The 23,627-nt window shown below is 46.2% G+C and overlaps 12 protein-coding genes across 12 annotated transcripts; 8 read left to right on the plus strand and 4 right to left on the minus strand.

Moving 5' to 3' along the window:
- Positions 1 to 823: 823 nt before the first annotated feature.
- On the plus strand, positions 824 to 3,103 carry N7483_006600 (nonhemolytic phospholipases C family protein; the record flags this gene model as incomplete). The annotated part of the gene is made up of 8 exons (XM_057090037.1): positions 824 to 952; positions 1,020 to 1,099; positions 1,154 to 1,418; positions 1,468 to 1,591; positions 1,639 to 2,025; positions 2,083 to 2,193; positions 2,249 to 2,451; positions 2,507 to 3,103. The coding sequence occupies 8 exons, from the start codon at positions 824 to 826 to the stop codon at positions 3,101 to 3,103; spliced, it is 1,896 nt and encodes a 631-aa protein (XP_056944778.1).
- Positions 3,104 to 3,387: 284 nt separating this feature from the next.
- On the minus strand, positions 3,388 to 3,994 carry N7483_006601 (uncharacterized protein; the record flags this gene model as incomplete). The annotated part of the gene is made up of 3 exons (XM_057090038.1): positions 3,388 to 3,435; positions 3,500 to 3,852; positions 3,925 to 3,994. The coding sequence occupies 3 exons, from the start codon at positions 3,992 to 3,994 to the stop codon at positions 3,388 to 3,390; spliced, it is 471 nt and encodes a 156-aa protein (XP_056944779.1).
- A 180-nt stretch (positions 3,995 to 4,174) lies between these two features.
- N7483_006602 (uncharacterized protein) lies at positions 4,175 to 4,846 on the minus strand (the record flags this gene model as incomplete). The annotated part of the gene is made up of 1 exon (XM_057090039.1): positions 4,175 to 4,846. The coding sequence occupies one exon, from the start codon at positions 4,844 to 4,846 to the stop codon at positions 4,175 to 4,177; it is 672 nt and encodes a 223-aa protein (XP_056944780.1).
- Positions 4,847 to 5,347: 501 nt separating this feature from the next.
- Positions 5,348 to 6,520, minus strand: N7483_006603 (NAD(P)-binding protein; the record flags this gene model as incomplete). The annotated part of the gene is made up of 1 exon (XM_057090040.1): positions 5,348 to 6,520. The coding sequence occupies one exon, from the start codon at positions 6,518 to 6,520 to the stop codon at positions 5,348 to 5,350; it is 1,173 nt and encodes a 390-aa protein (XP_056944781.1).
- Positions 6,521 to 7,089: 569 nt separating this feature from the next.
- Positions 7,090 to 8,968, plus strand: N7483_006604 (methionyl-tRNA synthetase; the record flags this gene model as incomplete). Its single annotated transcript, XM_057090041.1, has 3 exons — positions 7,090 to 7,273; positions 7,337 to 7,445; positions 7,696 to 8,968. The coding sequence occupies 3 exons, from the start codon at positions 7,090 to 7,092 to the stop codon at positions 8,966 to 8,968; spliced, it is 1,566 nt and encodes a 521-aa protein (XP_056944782.1).
- Positions 8,969 to 9,440: 472 nt separating this feature from the next.
- On the plus strand, positions 9,441 to 11,020 carry N7483_006605 (Zn(II)2Cys6 transcription factor domain-containing protein; the record flags this gene model as incomplete). Its single annotated transcript, XM_057090042.1, has 2 exons — positions 9,441 to 9,962; positions 10,010 to 11,020. 2 exons carry the CDS (start codon positions 9,441 to 9,443, stop codon positions 11,018 to 11,020), a joined length of 1,533 nt encoding a protein of 510 aa, XP_056944783.1.
- A 994-nt stretch (positions 11,021 to 12,014) lies between these two features.
- N7483_006606 (uncharacterized protein) lies at positions 12,015 to 14,557 on the plus strand (the record flags this gene model as incomplete). The annotated part of the gene is made up of 5 exons (XM_057090043.1): positions 12,015 to 12,087; positions 12,169 to 13,084; positions 13,143 to 13,662; positions 13,721 to 13,864; positions 13,919 to 14,557. 5 exons carry the CDS (start codon positions 12,015 to 12,017, stop codon positions 14,555 to 14,557), a joined length of 2,292 nt encoding a protein of 763 aa, XP_056944784.1.
- Positions 14,558 to 16,250: 1,693 nt separating this feature from the next.
- N7483_006607 (uncharacterized protein) lies at positions 16,251 to 17,387 on the plus strand (the record flags this gene model as incomplete). The annotated part of the gene is made up of 3 exons (XM_057090044.1): positions 16,251 to 16,366; positions 16,473 to 17,244; positions 17,319 to 17,387. 3 exons carry the CDS (start codon positions 16,251 to 16,253, stop codon positions 17,385 to 17,387), a joined length of 957 nt encoding a protein of 318 aa, XP_056944785.1.
- A 743-nt stretch (positions 17,388 to 18,130) lies between these two features.
- On the plus strand, positions 18,131 to 18,661 carry N7483_006608 (uncharacterized protein; the record flags this gene model as incomplete). Its single annotated transcript, XM_057090045.1, has 2 exons — positions 18,131 to 18,171; positions 18,241 to 18,661. 2 exons carry the CDS (start codon positions 18,131 to 18,133, stop codon positions 18,659 to 18,661), a joined length of 462 nt encoding a protein of 153 aa, XP_056944786.1.
- Positions 18,662 to 18,697: 36 nt separating this feature from the next.
- N7483_006609 (uncharacterized protein) lies at positions 18,698 to 19,485 on the plus strand (the record flags this gene model as incomplete). The annotated part of the gene is made up of 2 exons (XM_057090046.1): positions 18,698 to 18,967; positions 19,009 to 19,485. 2 exons carry the CDS (start codon positions 18,698 to 18,700, stop codon positions 19,483 to 19,485), a joined length of 747 nt encoding a protein of 248 aa, XP_056944787.1.
- Positions 19,486 to 20,646: 1,161 nt separating this feature from the next.
- N7483_006610 (putative 26S proteasome-associated ubiquitin C-terminal hydrolase) lies at positions 20,647 to 21,745 on the minus strand (the record flags this gene model as incomplete). Its single annotated transcript, XM_057090047.1, has 3 exons — positions 20,647 to 21,469; positions 21,554 to 21,648; positions 21,704 to 21,745. The coding sequence occupies 3 exons, from the start codon at positions 21,743 to 21,745 to the stop codon at positions 20,647 to 20,649; spliced, it is 960 nt and encodes a 319-aa protein (XP_056944788.1).
- Positions 21,746 to 22,480: 735 nt separating this feature from the next.
- On the plus strand, positions 22,481 to 23,050 carry N7483_006611 (uncharacterized protein; the record flags this gene model as incomplete). The annotated part of the gene is made up of 1 exon (XM_057090048.1): positions 22,481 to 23,050. One exon carries the CDS (start codon positions 22,481 to 22,483, stop codon positions 23,048 to 23,050), a length of 570 nt encoding a protein of 189 aa, XP_056944789.1.
- Positions 23,051 to 23,627: the final 577 nt, after the last annotated feature.

Genomic DNA, 23,627 nt, shown 5'->3' on the forward strand with positions numbered 1-23,627 from the left:
GTATTTAGTGCATGAGAGTGGAGTTGGTGGTTGACCCCATGTCCTGATTAGGTTTAAGTGGTACTACATCCATGATATGAGTGAGAAAAAGAAGCGCAACAGTTAAATCATATGTACAGCCTGGTCACCCAATCTCTAATTGGAATATTTGCAGCCCTTCAAGGTTTACTTTATTGGATGAAAAACAAATAAGGATCGCAGATATAATCGCATTATTTAGAGAAGTTTTTGTCCGCTTGACTCTGTCATCCCTATTTTCCCCCACACGATGCAGTAAGATAGGGTTAAAACACCCAATCGAAAGAATGTATTGCTACTCGTGACTTTTTCGGAGGGACCCAAGAATGTTGGAATATTAGATGCAACTGTAGTCCAATATGTAAAATCTCTTTGTATCTTGATTAATTAGATGGTATCATTCGACATAAGTGGGGAGGCGGGTTGACGCGATCCAACTGTACCCCACAGACTAAGACAGTACAAAGCGATACAGGAGAATGCCACTACAGTGATAAACCTTACTCCGTACTCCACCAGGGCATATTCCTTTGTGCAATTAAACATGTAAGATTCATGCATTTAGGTGCATTGGATCTGCACACACGTGGGCCTGTTTTGGACTAAGGATTGGATCTTGAGATATCAACTTTAGGAAACCGCTGGGCTGCATAGAAGCTGCCACCCTCTTTGCCTCAAAATGGTTACTCTAGTTCCGGGGCTTAAATGCCTTCGATCTCCTCCTGCTCACATTTATTTTCTCTGTCGCCTTTGACAAGCTAATCATCTTGGTCTTCTCGAGTCTCGAGTATACTACGCGGCCATTATGACTTGGAAGGTCGTTCGTGGGGCTGCGCTGGCAGTCATCCTGGCCAGTCTGCCTGTAATGGGCGACGAGCTACGCGATATCGAACACGTGGTGATCTTCATGCAGGAAAACCGTTCCTGGGATTGTGTATGAATCGCAACTCTATATGTGCCCCTGCGGAAAATTGAAGCATGACTGACGAGATTCTGCATAGTACTTTGGTACCATGCCTGGTGTTCGTGGTTTCAGCGATCCTAATGTTCAGGTGAATGGCAATGAGTCAGTTTGGCACCAGTATGTGGAAACTTGACATGCGAATTATGTATTCTCGGTCTGACTCATAAACAGAGTGGTTGATCCTGGGATGTCTAACAAGACCAACAACTTGCTGCCCTGGTATCTGGGATACGAGGGTGGTGATAGTCTCGATGCCATCCAATGCATGACTGCTGGTGACAATGGTTACCAGGATAACCAGGCAGCTTACAACCATGGTCTCAACAATCATTGGGCTCGTAACAACACTCCTTGGAGTTGGGGCTACTTCAAGCGCCAGGACATCCCAGTTCAGTTCGCTATCGCTGAGGGATGGACTTCTGGTGACATGTACCAGGTACGGTCATAATCCAGACTGTGGAACAATGAATCTGACTTTTGTGTAGGAAGCCCAAATCACTGCGACAAACCCCAATCGTGTGACTTTGGTCAGTGGCTCCATCAATGTTCCTGGTAGCCCCCAGAACAAGGACCAGGGTGGTGTCTACATCGACAACAACGAAGTCCCAGGTAGGTCCACAACTTTGATAATCTTTAACTCGGCTAATAATTTGAAGGTTGCGATTCTGATGGTATCAACTGCTATCCCCTCAAGTGGAAGACCATCTATGAGTTCTACGAGGAAGCCGGTGTCTCTTGGCAGTTGTACCAAGATACCGACAACTTTGATGACAATCCTCTCGCATGGTTTGAGCAGTACCAAAATGCCAGCTCTTCTTCGCCCCTGGCAAAGAAGGGCATGTCTTACGTGGGTCTTGAGGCATTCTATGAGGCAGCTGCAAATGGTACTCTGCCCGAGATCAGCTTTATCGTCGGACCTGCTGAACTATCCGAGCATCCTCCATACATGCCCAAGGATGGTGCCTGGTTGCAGAAGAAAGTCGTAGATGCGGTCACTAGTAGTCCAAAGTACTCTTCAACTTTGCTTATGATCAGTTATGATGGTAAGTATCACCTGTCAACACAGTAAGAAAATCAACGAGAGCTGATGTTATTCGCAGAGACTGGTGGATTTGGTGACCATGTCAGCCCCTTCCATGCTCCCAAGGATACCCCCGGCGAATGGATGGAAGATCCACTTGGATATTTCGGTGATATTTTCGTTGGACCCGGTATGTAATAGTTTGAACTTTGAAGTTCTTTGAGGTCAACTCTAACCGCTATCAGGCTTTCGCGTCCCATTCATGATGGTCTCCCCCTGGACTCGGGGTGGCCGAGTATTCACTGAACGGGCGGATCACAACTCCCAGATTCTGTTCCTGGAGAAGTGGCTCTCAGCGCGAGGCTACAAGAACATCGAAACTGACCAAATGGTCGCTTGGCGTCGTAGCCACATGTCGGACCTGCTCAACGCACTGGATCTCGACAACGTAAGAACCATCTCTATCATATCTTCCGAAGTGACTAGACTGACCTTGCAAAAAGCCCGATCTGTCCCTGCCCAGTATTCCAGATGCTGAGACACCGGCCACTAACAGCGACGGTAGTTATGTCGGGACCTCCAATTGCGAGGCCGAATACCCCAGTCCACGACCTGTTGTTCCATATGGTGACCAGGACAACTCGACCAACACCATGTTCTTCGAAGATGGATTCAAGGAAGTTGTCGGATACCTTACTGAGGGTCGCTACCTTGTTTTTGAGAAGGCTGGTGCCGCCTTGACAGCTCCTACGAGTTCCAAGAACTCCAATCTCGAGACTACCACGGCGACCGATAACCACGAGACCAAGGCTCAGCGATGGATTATCCACTACAACGACGACGAGGAAAGTGGAATCTTCACCATCTCCAGTGCTCTTGACGGCAGATGGATCGGCTCTCGCGGTACTTTGATCGATGCTGACGATTCTGCACGGGCTGCGCCATTGAGCATCACTTTCCTCGGTAATGGAAACGGCTACAATATTCAGTATGCTAAGGGCAAACAATACCTCAGTGCCGAAAACGATGGCAGCTTCACCCTGGTTAGCACAGCTCCAACTGAGGGTTTCAAGGCCTACAGCGTTACCTATCATGATTAAAAGTCTGCATCCTTGACATGGCCTTCAATCGTGTTTCGTGATTATATCATTTCCTGATTTCGTTTCCAACTATAGCATCTTGCATGCATGGATAAGAAATACGGATACAGGCAACATGCCTTTCATTATTGTCCCACTTGTTTATAGCTAAGGCACCGGGGCTCATATATCGAGGATTATACATATATATCTCAGAATAAAATTGAATGATCAATACAAGTTTCACAAGTAATCCTCAGTCATCATGTAGATGTTTGAGCCGGTCCAAACTCCAATACATGCGTCTAAGCGGTAATAGTAAACGGGCCAGCGGCGTTGTACACCGTCGGCATCTAGCAAAATAAATCAGCATGGTGTACAAAGAAGAGAAGATTTGAAAAGTACGAGGTGACCTACCTGAGGAGCTGTATCCAAGGAAGTATCCAAACGCAGATACCAGACACTGCCATCGGCAACATGGGGCAGATCCTTCGGGATCTCAATATCAATTACCCCAGAAGTAGCATTAACCCCTTGCAGAAGTTTAACAGACTGCGCATAGGAGATGGTATCCAGATGGCGGACAGGGTTGTTATACAGCCACACGCCATAGCCATACTGGCTAGCAGGGTACTTTGCCAATGGGTCGGAGCAGTGTGTGGTGGGTGCACGGTTGAAGCGCAGCTGGACGGACTGTCCAGCAGCGAGGGTGGAGTTATCAGGGATGCCTTGGTAGACGTTAAGGCAGGAGTAATCACGTTTTCCCCATGCTGTAACATCAAACTGTTAGTGATGGTTCTTTGTGTCTCCAATACTGGAGACCACTTGGTGTATGAACGTACGCTGCCACTTATCAAAGGCCGTTGCGGTAGCTACAAGAGCAGAAATAAGAACTGCGCCGGAAATCTTCATATTGTAGGAGTATGAGAAAAAGAATATCCAGGTCTCAGGAAGAAGTGGTTGGGATTGCGGTATAAATAGGAATACGAGCAGGAGAAACCAGTTTTAAGTTATCTTCTGGGTAATTCATCCGCGATCGACTTGGACCCTTAATTTAGACCGAGACACAGTGCCTATTCTGCAGAATGTGTCTCACTTATCGACTCCACATGGCTTGGCATTGAGAGGAAGTGGCGGTGGGGGATCGGCAGGGTCGTTAGAAAGAGACGCGTGGTCTGATATAGAGTGCCTAGCCCAGATCTCGGTGTTTGGTACAGGCCGTTGCCGAAGGACACCATTAGCATCCAGATCCCGAACCAATATTCTTCCAGGTGGAGCTGTCTTCGGCACAGGTTGCTTCTTCACGATAGGTCGTTTGGGGAGATTTTTCTGGGAAGTAATGAGGCGAGAGATTGCAGCTTTACTGCACTTGTTATCAACCGCATCGAGAAGATCCTTGTACGGGATACTCGGATCATTTTTGTACATTGATAGAATCTTCTCGACATCACTGTCTGTAAGGATTTTTGGTCGTCCAGAACGCTTTCCAGTCTCGAAGCTATTCCGTTCCCGCGCTCGCTTGCATGAGGTTTTGATAGTTGAGATTGGAATTTGAGGGAATCTTTCGTGAATTTGCGTATAAGACCACCCGGCAATATCCTTCAATGTTGATAGCTGTACGCGAACGTGAGTGTCTAATTCGCAATTGCGACGCCGCACCAGTGGCGGATCAGCTGATGGAGTAGCTTGTATGGCCCCGGCCGGAGAGGGTAGACCCTTGGGCAGTGGCCGAGAAGGTGTAGGTGGAGACTGTGCGGGTTCCATAATTATGCTCAATTCATTCTAATATCGCGGACGATTAAGCAAGAATTGTTATGGATATCGATCTCTAGCGCGTCAGGGGTGATATCTTATACAGGCGGTCAGAAATGGCAATAACGGTGCGTGATGGATCAAATTCCTAAATCCATGGATCTTGATGTTTTGCTCCACCTTATTCAACTAAAATATGGAGTTGAGAAGCTTATTCTTTGTCTCCATGATGTTGAAATTTACAAAGGTCTACAAAATTGGAGCTTTTTTCAATTGTTCAATATACGGTGCTCCCCGTGTACCCAGACGAGATCACGCTCTTTGTCCCACGGACTCCAACCCCAATTATCACAATCAGGGAGGGTCTCCGCGTGAAAAGATATCGAATTAGGAGTTTCTGTTGCTCATTTGATTCTTGAGAGATAGTTGATAAGGTCGATTGCAGCCCTGCAGGCCATAAAAATCTCATTCCAGTAAAATACACTCCGAATAAACGATTATTTGAACCTCAATTCAAGCCTCAAAATCAATGACATACATGTCACGCCATGTTTCCTGTTCCTCAACCGTGCTGACTGCTTTCAGAACTTCATCCCGAGCTGACCATGGAATGCGCTTAATCGTTGGCGTCTTTAACCGGCCCTGTTGTACCAGGTCTCTCAGTGGGTAGTCAACATCCATCTCAAGTGGTGAGTAACCAGTCCCCGTGTAGTCCATATGCCTGTTGTAAAAGTGCTGCAGAAAGCTCCTTACATTAAAGGGGCCCGAGGGTATTTCTCCATCTCGACGGTAGTAGGAAATGGTCAACGAGCTGGGTGTATCGCTGCCACACAAGAAAGCGTAGTTCACCACGCTTCCACCCAAACGGAGGAAAGGGACAAATGGTGAGACAGAAGGTGATGACCCACTATCAAAAACAGACACGATCCGCATATTCTCAATCTCTTCCTGGTATCTTTCAATTTCGGATTCCAAAAGAACACAATCAACGCCTTGATCTTTCAGTATGCGCTTTCGGGGATCAAGTCGAGATGGGCCTTTCATTTCTGGCTGGTCTTCAAGGACAACCAGAACTTTGGCCCGTTCGGCTTTCACCAGAGAAATGATGGCCCAGGAAATAGGATCCACGGGTTCGTTCATGACGATACAGTGATGGCTCTTCAAATCATAGAAGGACTCTTGAACGAGAAACCGACCAGTACAGAAAACGCTTCGAAGATAACTGAATGTCTCAATATCGATTGGTGAGAAGCTTCGCCGAAGCTCGTCGAGGTCGTATAGATTGCAAGACAGATTCAAAAGCCAATTCTCATGCACGTTTGCATGGCTGCACCATGTGCCAATTCCCATGCGAAATGGGACAACAATGTCACCCTCTCGGAAATCTGTGTCGTAAACGTGTCTCGGAGCAAGTTCGCCAATTTTTGTGACTCGTGCAACACCATCATACCCAGCAATGTAAGGATCTGTCATTTCGTATGGCCCTCTTGGCACCCTTCGGATTGGTTTCAATGGATATTTCCCTGAAATCGCGAGGATGTCGGTTGGAGTAACGGGGGCGAAGATGAAAGCGATCTGAACTTCATCCGGACCGGGATCTGGTATTTCGAATTCTTTGAATGTCAGGTTCATCGAGGCTGGCGAGCCAGCAGTCTCGAAACACAAAAGTGTAGCTTTCTGGGGCATCTTGGGAGTTGCGGTGGTGTTGTGGAGGAAGAGAGGTCTGGCAGGGTGAGAGTTGTTGATGAAAAGCGCAAGTGAGAGCTGGACGTGCAAGGCCTTCAATTTTTTGGACCACTTGGACAGGCTACTACTTTGACTGCCTATCGGTCTCATCTGTCTCATCTCTCTATAAAATTGGGGACTTGAGCGCTTTTCATGGAATTTCTTTTATTTTACTAGTCAATGCTCCGGGTATTCAATACAATATGATTGAATGCTCAATCGCTGGAGCCGATGGAAATACGTATATTTCACCTCTCAGTTCTACCACAGGAGCCAGATCAGTGTTTATTTTCGACTTGCACCCACAAGTTCTAATTTTACTTCAAATTGACGGACTTATGGTGCATGAGATTAGTCACTTAGCACTAGGATGTTACAGCCCCCCTAGTATAGAGTATTAACGTGAGTCATCGCAGGGATTAGAAAATTCCATGATAAACTCTTTGCTTTCCGCTCCTTGACACCAAATCAATACTCGAGACTGAGGTTTTTCAAGAGAAACCTTTAATATCAATTTGACTCCACTCAATATGACCCAGACTCCGCAGAAATGTGGGACTGTCCTTCCAGTGCCCGGAGAATGCAACATCCTCATTACAAGTGCCCATCCATACGTGAACAATGTTCCCCATCTCGGAAATCTCATTGAATCCACGCTCTCAGCAGATGTGTTGCAAGATACTGTAGAGGAAGAGGATATAACACGCTCTATGTGTGCGGTGGGTTGTCTGCAATGTTTTATATTTATAATGGTACTAGTATTTATCGACTCTATAGGTACCGACGAATATGGCACAACCTCCGAGACGAGAGCACTCATAGAAGATTTTACACCCAAGCAACTTTGCGATAAATACCATGACATCCATGATGATGTCTACAAATGGTTCAATATCAGCTTCGATACTTTCGGCCGGACGACCACTCCGTTGCAGACAGAGACCGCTCAGGAAATATTCCTTAAGCTCCACCAAAATTGCTTTCTAGCTCCACCACAATGGCTTTCTAAAGGAGGGAATGACAACTCAGCTTTACTGCGAGCAGCATCAATCGCTTCTGGCGGATAGATCTTTTCAGGGAGAATGTTCATCAAGTGGCTATCCAGAGGCCTATGGTGATCAATGTGACCTCTGCAGCCAACTTTTAGATCCGCTGGAGCTTAAAAACCCTCGATGCAAGGTTGATGGTGCTACACCAGTCAAGAAGGAAACAAAGCACATCTTTCTTGAACTAGACAAGCTTCAATCTGAGATTGAGCCTTGGTTCCAGCAGGCTGCTTCTTTCGGGGCTTGGTCTAACAACGGCAAGGAAATAACTTCTGCTTGGTTAAAGGAGGGCTTGAAAACACGCAGCATTACCAGAGATATTAAATGGGGCACACCTGTTCCTTTGCCAGGCTATGAAGTAAAGGTCATCTATGCCTGGTTTGATGCATGCATTGGTTACGTTTCTATCACGGCAAACTATACCAACGAGTGGCAGAAGTGGTGGCATAATCCCGACGATGTCTATCAGTTCCTTGGAAAAGACAATGTTTCTTGCCATACTGTCATTTTTCCAGGTACTCAAATCGGTACTCGTGACACTTGGACAAAGGTTCACCACCTCTCTACAGATTATCTGACCTATGAAGGCGGGAAGTTTTCCAAATCTCGAGGGATTGGTGTATCCGGGGACTCTGCACAGAAAACAGGTGTCCCTTCAGATGTTTGGCACTATTACCTTGTTTCTCATCGACCAAAAACCGGTGATACTGAGTTCAACTGGGACTCATTCATCAGCGCTAATAACAACATTCTTTTAAAAAATTTGGGAAATTTCGTCAATCGCGTCGCGAAGTTTGTCAACTCGGCCAAGTTCAATGATATAGTGCCAGTCTACACGCAGTACCATGAGAATTTTTTTGACACATGGAAGAATCAGGTTAACACACTTCTTACCGATTATATTGACAAACTCGAAGCTGTCAAAATTCGTGGTGCCCTCGCTACAGTTCTGTCTATCTCTCAGCAAGGCAATCTCTTTCTCCAATCAAACAATCTCGACAACAAACTTGCAGCAGACGAGTCATCAAAATATGCGGCAATTATTGGACTCGCTGTGAACTTAATCCACCTACTTGCCTCTCTTGTCTCCCCATTTATGCCTGAAACGGCTGACTCGATAAACGCACAACTTTGTGCGAAAGCGCTACCAATCCCCGATCATTGGGATGCGAATTCCATCAAGCCCGGTCATGAGATTAGCAAAGCAATTCTCTTATTTAGCAGCTTGAATCCTGAGAAAGCATCGGAGTGGCGAGGGTCGTTTGGAGGTCAGGAAGCACAGAAAGTCAAGGAAGAAGAGGCAGCAAGAAAGGCCGCTAAGAAAGCAGCAAAGGGTATCAAAGCACACGAGGGATGGAATTAGATGATATTTTAATGAGTTTCTGCTTGTCATTTCTGTTTTTATCCATTTTATGTCTATCGGATCAGGTGTTTCAAGTTGTTCAAGTCCTGTCGGTGTTTCTTAGCATGTCCACATGCAGGCAGCAGTACTACTCAGCGAATGTATGGCGGTGAAATGCACCAGATGAAGCCAGTGATTTTCGACTGATAATTCCGTGAGAAACGTAGATTCCATCATTTCCTTCTGAGATTAACATTCATTAACGTCTGAGTGTTGGAAACGCGACCCCGAAACCCGTGGACAGCCCTGGAGTGGGGCTAAACCAGGTGGATTATTAACACCACAAGTCCTCTCTCCCTATGAAACAATTACCTTCCAGCACGAGAATCAGTGCCCAGGTGATCGGCATGTGATGACCAATTAAAGTCACCTGAATACTTTATCTCAATCTCCAGTACTCGCCAATAGTGTCCTTTGGATCTCTGTGTTGGACATGCGAAGGCACACTAAATCCAAACGTGGCTGTGATACTTGCAAAGCGCGACACGTTAAATGTGGGGAAGAACAGCCCCATTGTCAGCGATGTGTCAGTACGAAGCGCCAATGCTCGTATACACGCCCTGCGAGTGATTCACCGCAGAGACAGCTTGGTCTTTTCCAAGATTTTCTATCACGAGAGCGCCCTGTGATCAGTGCACACCGAGAGCGAAGGGCGTTCGAATATTACTACTATCAAGCAGGTCCAGCGTTATGTGGCGTACTGGACTCTGGTTTCTGGCGAACTTCAGTTCTGCAGATGTGTCGAAATGAGCCTGCAATATGGGATGCCATAATTTCACTTAGTGCGCTATACGAGCGACCACCAATTCATGAGGCATCACCTTTTCGGCTTATCAATAACCCTGCAGAGGTAGAACATCCCCACCACCACGAGGCTCTGGTGTGGTACTCTCGCTCGCTGGCTGCTTTGCGACAGCGCATGGAAAATGGCTCAGCTGATCTATCAGTACTGCTCGTAAGCTGCATTCTGTTCATCGCTATTGAATTGCTCCAAGGCAACAGACAAGCAGCCTTGACTTTGTGCAGACAAGGGCGGATATGGTGATCAATGCCTTCCGGCCCACAGACCATACTTCAAGGAATAAGGCCTCTGTGAATAGGGAATTTTTGATTTCTGTCATCAATCCTATTTTCCGGCGTTTCGGTACCTGGGCTCTCGTAACAGATGGTAACCCCAATAGCCATCGGTCTTTGGATTTACTTGACATGGATGTGCAACTGTCATCGATCGATGAAGCTCGAAATGCCCTCCATGGTATTGTCAGAGATATGAAAATCCTCAATGTCGATACAAAGTCTCATTGGTCTTTTTCCCTCGAGGAGCGGATACATGGTGGCCTGGGTCTTATTCTTATAGAGAGACAGAGGGATCTCAGGGAGCGTCTCAATCGCTGGCATAAATCCTTGATATCTCTCTTTCATGATGAACATGATGGCAACACTGCCCTATTACTTATGACTTACACCGGTGTCCTGATTGAGATTGAGACCTGTCTTTGTCGCGATCAAATGTTATATGATTCTTATGAAACCGAATTCGCGCAGATCATCAATCATGCCCCCACAGCGATTGCATCCACCCGATATAATGGCAGTCAACCACCTTTTTTATTCGAGACTGGTGTATTTCTGCCACTCTTCATCACTGCGCTCAAATGCCGGTTTCCTCAAATACGTCGCCAGGCCCTACAGTTTCTGCACGAAGCTCCACCTGCCCAAGGTCTTTTCCTGTGCCGTCCGGCTGCTCATGCTGTCGCCGTCATTGTTGAACTAGAAGAGGGAGGGAATCCTGCAGATCTCGACTGGTTGCAGGGGCCAGGTGACTTAATTTCCAAATCAGGATGTGTCCCACCTTCTGAAAGCCGTATCTGGGATTTCAGTGTTTCGTCCGATAAGGACTTGCAGGGCATGACGCAAAAATGGCTTCATTATCGTCTTCGGGACTTCGGTAACCCCAACGGCGACATTAGATTTATTCAGCGTACTGTTCTTTTTCCCGGTGCTCAATCTTAACAACCATTATGTATATTAATTCAATTTCCCATTAATTTGGGATAACAGAAAGCATTAATGCACGCGCGGCCCCCGGAGGGTTCCGTGCCGAGTCCTTATACCCCGCCTGTCAGCTGGGTTGCAGCTGTACTTCCAAAGGGTTCAAGCTTAAATGTTCCCCTCATTCCATTGAGGGTTTTTTTTTCTCCATCACATCCCCTCTATTATGGAGTCAACCATTCTCTTGACATTGAAGTGCTCCTCAGATGAGAGGAGGTACTCTATTCCAAAGATCTATAGTTCATCACTTAGTTTTCCCACAAAGACGCCACAAAACACCCCTCACGCGACACATTACCATCTGCGCCACATATCGATATATCCGCTATTATAATGCATCCCAGCCAACGAGTTTCAAAACCAGACCAAAGGTCGGTGAGCGTGATCAATTACCTATCTCGCTTTTTGCTTATCTCGGGAATCGGCTGATAGTCCATGATGTCTGGACTGTTGCCATATCCCCCAGGCATCAATTGCCACTTTCTTTCCCCTTAAGGAGAGTTTTATATGGGGCAATTCTCTTTGTCTTTGAACAAACCATCAAGAATTTCCCAGATTTGGTTAAATCGTGTCATATTGCATGATACTAGGGTGAAAATATTCAAAGCAAAAGTTTGCATACCTTGTGACCACTGGGACAAGTGTGGATCGTGGGTCCCCAAAGATTCACCTTTTCCTCCCCACAAAGTCCAGGTGCTCCAGACTGGCTAGTTATTATCTGGCCTCTGTGCTCTTCTCCAGAATATCCTCCTTGGCACTCTAACAATTGACCTGTGACTTTCAAACACGTTCATTTCGACTACTCTTGTTGAGTCTATCGGGGAGGTTTCTTGAAAAAAAAAATTCTGTGACCTGGAGAGCATGCCCTCCTTTACCGAGGGGCATGCCAACTCAGGCCCCGAAGTAGCAGGTAGGTGATATATTCCTTTCCTGTCTGTACAATTTAGAATGCCCAATGCACTACATCTCCCATGCGACTTCTGGCCCTGATGGGTACAACGCCCTTGCACCAACCGCTCCTTCTTCGGGTGATCCCCGCGGGGGAGTGACGACATTATGCCCATGCACCTCTCGATCTTCAGAATCTTTTTTTGACTGATCTACAGTAGAGTCACCATCTATTTCGGGAACAGTGACAGATTATCATCCACGAAACTCGTCGCATACACACGGTCCGACCTCTGCCTGTCCTGATGGACCGACCCTGAAGCAATACCGAGCCCCTGTCGCGAAGGCGACTGCCCGCCCGCCGATTACCCCCACTTCCATGTCTCCTACGGTCAACTACTCTACACCCTCGAGCCTGAGGCTCGACGCGATGACGCTGGATGATAGTGTACCATCGATCAAATCTGATGAGGATCCCCAGATAGGCCTCTTCCATCAGGTTTACGAGTGGCTACAGCATGAAAAGACTCGACGAATGGCACGCAAGGCACGCCACGCCGAGGCAGCCCCTTCCAGCGCGAACGGCGGAGAGGATGAGGAGGAACGCCCAGCGGAACCTCCTCAACCCTCGGGGAGCACATTCTCGCTAGATCAACTGGAAAATATCCTGGCACGATTCGCGGGACCTACAAACGTGAATGGTCTAGCTTTGCACCATTCCCTTAAACGCATTCCCCGCCGTCGCCCGAAGGGTCTACGTCGAGGCTCTGCCTCCGAGTCGGATTACACGGATATCGAAGCGCAAGTTCCAAATGTGGAAGCTTATCTAGATAATTCCAAGACCCTCGCGTACAACTTCAGCAACACAGCCGAGAACGATGCTGATGATAATAATACCAAGCGATCGAAGGAGAGGGAGGCGTGGACTGTCTTTAAGACGGAGATTGTGCGCCTGGTGCATACCCTCCAGCTTCGAGGCTGGCGCAAGATGCCGATGGAGATGGCTGATGAGATTGATGTTGTCCGGCTCAGTGGTGCCATGACCAATGCCATTTATGTAGTCGCTCCTCCTAGAGGTCTTTTTACCCACAAGATTGAGAATGGATCTGCCTCCTTGTCTTCTCGAAGACCTCCACCGTAAGTACAACTGATCTCGAAGCTAAGTTTCATATGTTAACCTCTTGACTCTTTACAGGAAACTTTTGCTGCGCATCTACGGTCCCCAGGTAGACCACCTGATTGATCGCGAGAAGGAATTGCAAATTCTTCGTCGTTTGGGTCGTAAGAATATTGGGCCCAGCGTACTTGGAACTTTCCTGAATGGCCGTTTTGAAGAGTTCTTTGAAGCTCGTCCCCTTACATTCAAGGACTTGAGGATTCCCGAGACCGCGAGGGCAATTGCCAAGCGGATGAGAGAGCTGCATGATGGCATGGAATTACTCGAAGAAGAACGCGAAGGGGGCCCGGTGATCTTCAAAAATTGGGATAAATGGGTGGACCGCTGTGAACAAGTAACCACCTGGCTAGACAAAGAGCTCCAGTCTCCAGGAAATGAACTTAAAGAGTCAACCGAACCATGGCGCTCCCGCGGGTTTGTATGTGGTGTGCCATGGGCAACATTTCGAAAGGCCGTTGATCACTATCGGACTTGGCTTATCTCTAGCTGCGGTGGTATAGAGCAGATCAAGCGAGAGCTTGTCTTTGCTCACAACGATGTAAGTGATTACAATGAGAGGTATACAATGACTTCCATGCTAACCTGGCACTTTCTAGACTCAATATGGTAACCTTCTTCGCATGGAGCCAGCTACTCAGTCACCACTGCTTCTCCCTGCCAATGAACATAAGCAGCTTGTGGTCATTGACTTTGAGTACTCGTCAGCAAACACTGCTGGGTTTGAATTCGCCAATCATTTTGTAAGTTATACTGCTCTACGTTTACATGATGAAGCTCATTGCTGACTGTATCAGACCGAATGGTGCTACAACTACCACGACGAAGAGCGGCCTTGGGCTTGCAACAACCGTTTCTACCCTACCCCCGAAGACCAGTACCGTTTTGTGATGACATACCTCACCCATCGCCCAGCCGTAACTGGCGGTGTCACCTCACCCTGGGCAACCCCGGCTATGCGAGGTGGCACAGGCACTGCTATCACCCCGCTAACTCTTGATGATTGCTCTGAGGCATCATCTGTGGCATACGCCTCTCATGAGAAGCCTATTGAAGAGGAACTCGAGCTGGAAGTGCGGCGTCTGATGCACCAAACGCGCCTCTGGCGTGTAATGTGCTCCGCACAATGGGCGGCCTGGGGTATTGTTCAGGCCAAGATACCAGGTATGGAGGAAGGGATTGCCGAGATGACCGCTGGAAGTAGCGGTGTCTCCGGTGTTCCCCATGAGAACGGACACGAGAAGAATGAACAGGCCCAGCCAACAACACCCGTGGATTCCGATAATGATGAAGGGGATGAGTTTGATTACTTGGCATATGCTCAGGACAGGGCCTTATTCTTCTGGTCTGACCTGTTGACGTTGAACCTGATTGACCCGGAGGAATTGCCAGCTCCTATGGTTGAACACCTTCGGAAACGAGCTGTCGACTATTGAACAGATATCTGGATGGATGTCGATGCATGACGCATATGAGATTACGATGTGGATGCTAGTAAATATCATCTAGGTAAATAGGATAGCGCTGTACCTAGTGAATGGAGACTACTACATAATACTTCAAGTTGCTACTAGTAGATGTGAACTCAGGCATAAAATTTACGATCATTTAACTCCGAGTCCCAATCTTACAGGGGTGAAAATCATATTAATGAACTACCGTGCTATTCAGCTTTCGGATCACCTAGTAGTAGGTACCCTGGAGCCCCGGGGGAAGAACACACCTACTACCTAGGCATCATAATACTGAGCAGCCAATTGATGAGGCAGTCGACCAGGTCTATGACTCCAAATGTTTTATGCATTTGTCCACTCCACATTTGTACAAACATTTGAATATTCTAATGTTTGCCTGCTCATACTTTTGCTCCATGCACTCTGCACGAGTTTCCATCTTCTGCTTAGCTTTGTTTGTGCTATTATAGCCCTCCCATCCGTTTATGCCCAACATCAAACACATTCCGTATATCATGATATTCCATACTAGACCAATGCTGACCATAATCCATGGCTAATTGGTGATGTACCCCCACTGCATCCAGAAATGATCGACCTTCTGAGTCCAGTCTTTTATGTTTAACATTACGGATTATTGCCCAGGTGATCACCCATCCAATTGATGGTGACCCCGCTCCAAAGGTGCGGCTGAAAAACAACACGACCCCGCCAGACTGATTGCAAGGTTGAACTATTTGAACATGGACTAGTCATGTTTGACCTCGACTCGTTAAATTAAATCTTCCTCTCATGGCTTCAAAATACCAATAAACTTCCTGTTTGTTGTCATTCAGCTCCGAGTCGATACCAATCAACTTTTTCTTCGTTGGACCACAACTGCGCTTGTTGATCCATTATGCGTATGCCTGCCCCAAAGTGCCGAATCTCCCATGACAAGAGGCGGAACAATCCATCTTAATAATTTATACCAGATATTTATCGTCACCAGGCTCATAATTTGGCATGGTATGATGAAGAAAGCGCACCGGGTTACAATCCTTTCAGGAAATGGAGACGTTCTGGCCGCCGGGGCCGTTCAATTGAACTTGAAGGAGCTCAAGGCACCATATCCGGTGAAGCTGAGCCAGAGCAACCTCCAAACTTTCCCTCTGTCTCGAATCTAAGGGCAACTATTCATACCAACTCATCATTGCCGGAGCTACATAGATTACCGTCGCTCGAGAGGTATCAGAACTTACCAGGGCTAGGGCAGCGGAACTCATCATCGCCAGAGCTTCATAAAGTAAAATCGCCAAAGCGACCTAGCTTTTCATCGCCGGAGCCAGCACTTATATCAAAAACTCCCACAAATTCCAATACATCTCATCGGATCGATCTTGAAGAAATCGAGACTGGAAGGCTCCGCGCACGCCGCAGGTTTTTGAAAAATTTTAGCCATCATGATGCAGATTTCGAGAGCATGTCATCGGAAATTTCTGATCAGAAGACATATGTAACCTCCCTAAAGCCCAATTTACTAGGTCCTTTATATGTAGCTCACGCATTCAAGCTCCCTTTCCGCGCACGGATGAGGACTCTTTTTCTAAGAGACTGGAGCAACATCCTGTTACTGTTCGTCCCCGCGGGCTTCGCAGTCCAGCACACATCTTCTTCCCAAATTGCGATTTTCTTTATGAATTTTGTGGCAATCGTTCCATCTTCCAGAATTTTGGGTCTAGCAACGGATGAGCTGGGCGTATATATGGATAAAAGCTCATTGCTTCTAGCGTTGATCATCCACTCTTTCGGGTATGTCTGTCTGACAAATTCTTTTCCCAATTCAATGTCCTTGTTTACGCAAGCACGAATGAGATATCCAGGAGAAGACAATATACTAAATAATTGCTTATACTAGAAATGCCGTCCAACTAATACAGTCTATCTTACCGTTAAAAAATCGACAACTGAGCATATTGCGTCTCTCTTTACTTGGCACAATCCTGTCGAATCTTCTGCTTTTGACGGGGATTTGCTTCCTCTTAGGCGGCATCCGATACTTTGAGCAGCGATTTAACAGGGAAAAGACTGAAACCATCACTATACTTTTATTTCTCGCTGTTCTATCTCTGGTTATCCCAACAGCATCTCATTATTTATCAAACACAGACGCCGGGGGTATTCTAGCACAATCTCGCGGTACATCCATCATCATCATGATATCCTCCGGTCTTTGGCTTTTGTTCGACCTCAAGACTCACCGAGAACTCTGGGACACACCTCCTCTCAAACCAACGGAAAACATCATGTGGCGCAAGCGGATCAAAGAAGGTGACGTGGGTCGTGAGATTGCAAAAGTTGGACATGTTGCAGCAAAGATAGGTGCAGGAGCAGGAGATCACCGGGATGTGACTCTAGTAGAACTAATTGATGATTCAACACCAAGACTTACCATACCGGTTATCGTGGTAACAATGCTTGTCACAACTACCTTGATTGCCTTGAATACAAATTATGCAACAGACAGCATCCAGGGATTGACGGACCAGTATATTTCGCCCTCTTTTGTTGGTCTTGTCATCCTACCCATTATATCACTCGATACAGCTGCGGTGAAATACGCAGTGAACGGCAATATGGATATTGCTATATCTCTCACCTTGGGCCGCTGTATGCAAAACGCATTAATGGTAGTTCCCTTGACTATCTTGCTTGCCTGGTGTATGAGTGTCAACGATATGACTCTAAAATTTGATACATTTAGTATAACGACTTTTTTATTGCTATTATCATTCTTGGATACGTGGTTCGGGAGGGAAGGAGTAATTGGTGAGTTGCAGGCACTGGCATTTCTTCTCAAACTCGTGGAAGTTGTCTCAAATTTGCTAAGCCTTTCATTCACAGGTTGAAAAGAGCTCTTTTAGTCAAGATCTATGTTATTATTGCACTTGCTTCGTGGTGGATCTCATGAATGATACATGTATACCCGACTTGTGCGAATGTTGAACCCGGGCCAACTTCAAGTTCGATCAATCGAGTATGTCACGGCTCATAGAATTGCTTATTGCAAGATTTTGCCCAGCTATTCAAGTTCAAATGTTGTAACTCTGTAATACCAGTAGTGTCGGACTTGCTACCAATAGATTGCACACGCACATTTGGCGGTCGCCACTAACACCACAGGTGGACTTCAAGTTTCCCCATTGCAACCTCGGGATTGAATATTAATGAGATAATAATTTTTATTATGTGTTATGATGTACTTTCACCTCACGAAATAAGAATTATGAAGCGGATTTCTCGATGAAGGAGCTAGGTGGGAATTGAGAAATCAAACTTGAAGCTAATTTTAATTCTTTGTTTATGATAGAGTGGCGTTTACTTCAAGATTACCTAGGAGCTTTCAGTCCCTGTAATATTGGTAAATTTGCGCTGCAGCCTAAAACTGAGGTACTAATATTCCGTACTAGTGCCACTGTCCCCAGGTCAAATCGGAGTCGCCGTTTTATCCAACTTCTGTTTATCTCTCGACATGCCCAGGACTGTCCACGATCATGAATACCACTCCAGAACATCATGAATACCACTCCAGAACAGATCCTCGATATTGAGGACGCGTTAGTTTCCGACGAGAACCCTTCCCGTCATTAACATGACGGCACTCTCGACTATGAACGCTGCGCCAGACTACACAATTACTTGGTCGCATATGGCTGGATGGCCCGCCACAAAAAAGACACCCCCGACCTTGATGCAATGGCTCGCGAAAAGTTGTTCTGGCGCAAGTCAAATACAGACATAGAAGCCATTCGCAAGCGCTTAATTCCGTCGCTTAATTCATTCCTGGATTTGATCTATGATTCTGAGCCGTCACTTTTCTACTGGGTCGGCCGTCTTGAAATGCAGCTCTGCGACGAGTATTTCCCCGATGAAGATAATGAGCTCGACGGGAAGGAGCGATATGTTGTGATCTATGGTACTTCTATCGACCTAGGTCCGCATTGTCTTGGTGTTGTCTATGATCAACAACTCCATCGGGCCTCCTTCCCGATGACTATAATGAACTGGGAAAGTATAGATCCTATGGATGGGTTTGATGAACTGTAGTATCCGCTAGAGACCCTCCTCTCCCACTGGATCTACATGATTCGTCTAGGCACGATTGTTGTCGGGCTACCTGAGGAGGAGTCAAGAGATCGAATGCAAATGCAGCTATGGTCATGGATTCCCTATTGCGATACTCAAATCGAGAGTAACATAGCTGCTATAGAGCACTACTCAGCTACCGTTGAATCTCGAATGCCTCCTGGCTCACATCTTCCTTTGCCTGACTTTACGCCGTTCTTTACCGATACAGACCTGGACGCAGCTCATGTGCCACAAGACTGCTTTATTCGCTCATTATTGACACGAGTGAAGACCCCCCCGTTTCAAATTTATTGCGCCTGGTCTAGAGGTCCCCCCACGATGAAGAGGCATTTGCGGCACGTCAGCAATTTAACAGCATGCGACCTTATGAAGAGGGATCTATTCCACCAGTCCTTTTATTTACAGCTTCCGCAACGGTAAATCTAAATACCGAAATTCGATGGTTATTTAACAAAGTGTATGAGAACGGGGAAATAGCCATGAACGACGGTGATCCTGTAAAAACAGGATTATACAGTGAGCCTACATGTCGATATCACAATGACACGGAGGAGACAGGTTTCCGTCTACTCCTTCCATTTCCACTGAATAGGGCGAAGTTGAGCAACGGAAGCCAGGTCAGGCCAGATTCATATACACAACTCTTTCAACATGGCAATTTCCATTGGTTTGGGGGAGAATGGCGGTCGCAGAGATTGGAGAGGCTTTTTAAGCGATGGACAGAGCTGGTTGAAAGCGGGGTATGGACAGTGGGTAAAAGATGGCGTGGAGGGACTAATTGATGAATTTAGAGATGCGGATAATGGCGACGCCTGGAAAGATTATTGGATTGCACCGGACTGGTGAACTTGAACAAACATTTGAAGGAAACACTGTCCATTACATTTCAATTTTCATGTTGCTGCTACCTACTAAGAGACACAATAACTTGAACCATCCATGGATGTGCAACATTTCAAGTCGAACATTTGCACATGTGAACATTTGTTGGAATCAATTCCAAAATTCCAACCTTGGGAGGTTTGATTCAACTTGAACTTGAAGTTAGATCCGAGTCCTATGGATGTAGTACTACTAGGTAGTGATTTAGAAATCTTAATCTTAACCACTGGCACATTTGAACTCTGTAGGAATTAATCGATGCCCAGGTGGAGCCTGGAGGACGCTGGTAAAATCATCAAGAACTTGAAAGTTGAAGCTTCAATTTTTAATATAAAAGAGATACCTCGTCATGTCTAAGTCTGACAAGTCTTCAGGGCGGAACTGCAGATGACAAGGTGCCAGTACCCGTGGAGTTATATATAGAGCCAACAGTAGTAATAATACATCGGATATAGCCAAGCATGATGAAATACGGACCCTCAAGTGATGTATAAATGAAGTGCTATCAAAAATTTCATGGAAAAGCAATCAATTGAAATGTTTTGTGGAGATATAAAATTGTTTTTGATGTATGGGTGGGATTCGTGTGAAGTGTAAAAGTCTACATACGGAATAAACAAGGCCTCTCAATACCTGTTACTAGCAAGCTCTATCAACCAACCAGCGCTGGTGGTCTAGTGGTTAGGTAAGGATTCACTCATCCAATTTCACACTAAATATCCGTACTAATAAGTTCTTCAGGATTGCTCTCTTCCAAAGTGAATTCAAGAGCAGGGGGGGGTTCGATTCCCTCCCAGCGCATTCTTTTTTTTCTTTTACCTTTTTTTGGACCACCACTACTTTTATAACTTATATAGATTTTTCTATGTCTACTCTTTTAAATAGGAGTATTTTATTTTTATCGAGTTAGTATTGTTTTCGTGCTTAGTCTAAATTCAATTTCCAGGACAGATCGAGGCTTCGTGAGACTCGTGGATTAAGATCATTCAGCATACTCCATACATAAGGATATCAAGCTTTGCTTCCAAGAGATAAAAACTAGCAGTGCCTTTAAGAAGGAATCACCGCCTCATCTCCAATTTCTTCCTTGTCTCTTTCTTCGCCGCATCAACCCACTCGGTATAAGCCATCCCCTCGGCATCCTGACCCTCCTTCATACCAACAACTCCCTTCATCATCTCCCCAATAAAGCCCACAAAATTCCATCTACGCAAAGTATTCTCCCACTGCCATGCAGCTCTCTTCCTCTGCTCTCTTTCCAGGGTCTCCACATCCCCAATCTCCTTTGCGCGAATCCTCGGATCCCGAACCACAGCCATAAGATTGAAATGTGTTTCCTCGGGCGGATATCTCGCAATTCTCTTCCGTAGAACCTCAATAACCGTCTCAGGGAATGAAGTATTATCACAGGGTCCATGACTAATAGGATGAGGCTGGAGTCCATCAAGTTCATACAGAGTTCCATTCACAGAGGTATACGCAATGAAATGGTAAACATCCGCTGCGTTCTCTTCATCTTGAGGTCTGGCAGTTTCATCGGCAAAGGGACTCGCGCGCGCAAAGGTATTATGTGCTGAGCGGATGGCCTCTGAGTTTGAGAGGGCTTCACCACGGAGTTCCGAGGGAAAGCCTGTTGTGAAGTCTTTGAAGGAGCTGAGTTCAGAGCCCAGGGAGATCGCTGGGAGTGGTGCAGGTGGGTTATCGTGGTTTAGAATTACGGAGAGAATGGCTTGTGTGCCACAGGCGTTTTGGATTGTTTGTGCTGCGAAGAAGACGTTGTTCTCTGTGGCCGTTGTGTCGTATGATCCGTCAATCGGGGCTTCGGCGCGGGCGCCTGCTGCTTCGCGGGTCCATTTGAAAAGGAAGATGACGCCGTAGACGTGACTGGGTAGAACATGTTAGCTTTAGGTATCTTTCTTTGGGGTTTCTTGGTTGTTGGAAGGATGATGCTGGTACTGGGGAATTTACCCAAGGGACCGTATTGTGTCTGCATCAAGAGAAATCAATTCCTCAAATTGGATATCTTGCACACCCAGTGTCTCGATGAGGGAGGTGAAAACACCCTAAAGATTGTTAGCAGGTGAAATTGTTTTGAGCTTCAGTTCAGATATGCCGTACCTCGTCGGACTCGATGGTGCTCCAACCACCAGTGTCGGCCATTTTGAAATGATTGCGGTCAGATGAATAGTCTGGAAGGTTGTAGTTTGCTCGGCGCGGTGGAAAATGAGGTGTTGATCGTAGCTTGACAAGCTTGATGTGAGTGTTGATATCGGTAGCTATCCATGGGTGCAAAACGTTATGTCATAGATCACGTGTAGGCGGTGAGTTCGGCGCTTCTCGCGTTGTTAAATGGACACCCTTCGCCAAATTTGGCTTAGCCTGTATACACCTCACCAAGATAGACTTGGAATCAATCAGGACCTTCGCCGTCTACATCGGGATTCCTGTTACATGGACCCTGTCTGCTAAATGGCCCTGGAGCTCAACTTGTAACTCCATCAATATAGAAATATAGGATACATGGAGCTGATAGATTACCCAAAAGCCAAGCTTCGCTTTTTGCGAGGATGCATCCATGGAAGTATAGATGTATAAAGGTTAAGCCAAATTTGGCGAAGGGCCCGGGACATATTCTGAATCGTCATGATTGCATAGCCTAGTATCCAATTTAGCTTTTCCTGTCTTTACCCTTACATATGGAAACATCCATTAGTACGTAGTGCACCTAGGCACTATCTAGGTGGTTGATAGCAAACCGTTTAACTCGCTTCTTAGTAACTGACTCCAACTGGTCTCTTCTCTCACGTTCACCACTATTCATCTCTATTGCCTCTTACAATCCAGCCAGCTTACCTTTTTCACCAGAAGCTCCTACTACAGCTTTTCGCCGTCATAATGCGTTCTGGAGAATCTTCTTTCATTATGGGTCTTGAAGGTAGTGAAATCGTCACCCCAGCCCATCCGAACTTGGAGTTGTCTGAGAGAACACGGATAATCACTAAAAATCTTGAGGAAGTGTCACTTTCTATGCCCAGACATGTCCACGTAGACCCTATTATCCCTGATTTTACAACCGAAAAAGACTTGGAGTTGCCCGAGAGAACATGGATAATCACCAAAAAGCTTGAAGAAGTGTCACTTTCTATGCATAAGCAGGACCATGAAGACCCTATTGGCCTTGATTTTGCAGCTGGAAAGTTCCTCTGTTATCTCAAGGGTGATGAACACCAGAAACCAGCCTTCCTACGCATTTACCGTCAGATACCAATCATTGGCACGGAATGGTGCCCACCAAATGAACGAGCTAGTCAGGCTGTTCCATTTCACGAGCCTACCGAGCTCTTGGCCTTAAAATCGTTCATGAAACAAATGTGTCCAGTCGTTCCTCAGCTCTTCGGATACAATCACACACAGCAACCGGATACTGGAATGATTCCTGGAGGCTATGAGGCAGTTTTTGTTTAGGAAAGGGTGCCGGGAGTACCTTTGACAAAGGAATATTTCTGGGGTCTTGATAGACCTCAGCGAGATCGGATTCGTGGCGAGTTCCGCAATGTTTACGAGTAAGTACTATATACCTTATTAGTTACTGTCCCGATAAGAGGCTAACCAGCTATAAGAAAACTTAGGCGTTGTGGAATCCAGCCATTTCCTACTACGTTTTCCAAATTAATCTACAATGAATTGACTGGAAGAATGTATGTGAAATTAATTAATTATGATTGATTACCACATACTAGGTACTAACTCTTATAGGCACATATTAGGATTCCGCATGGCTGTACCTGTGGATGAACCGTACAAGTGGTCACCTCTGTTCTACGTGACATATGGGCTAGCTAAGCGCTCTGAAGAACCAAACTGGACTAGGCATGAAGACCCGGAACAATGGGAGTACTGAACATGTTGAAGAAGGCTGTAGATACCAGTCCCTGCTCAGTCTAGCTATCTCTTACTTATGGTGAGCTATCTCTCACTTAAGCCACCTCTTACTTAAACTATCTTTCTTTGGCTATCTCTTACTTTACTATTATAGGCCCCT

This window comes from Penicillium malachiteum, assembly GCF_028827825.1.
Source record: "Penicillium malachiteum strain IBT 17515 chromosome Unknown utg000003l:1.0-4950554.0:1.0-4952489.0, whole genome shotgun sequence".
Classification (NCBI taxonomy): domain Eukaryota; kingdom Fungi; phylum Ascomycota; class Eurotiomycetes; order Eurotiales; family Aspergillaceae; genus Penicillium; species Penicillium malachiteum.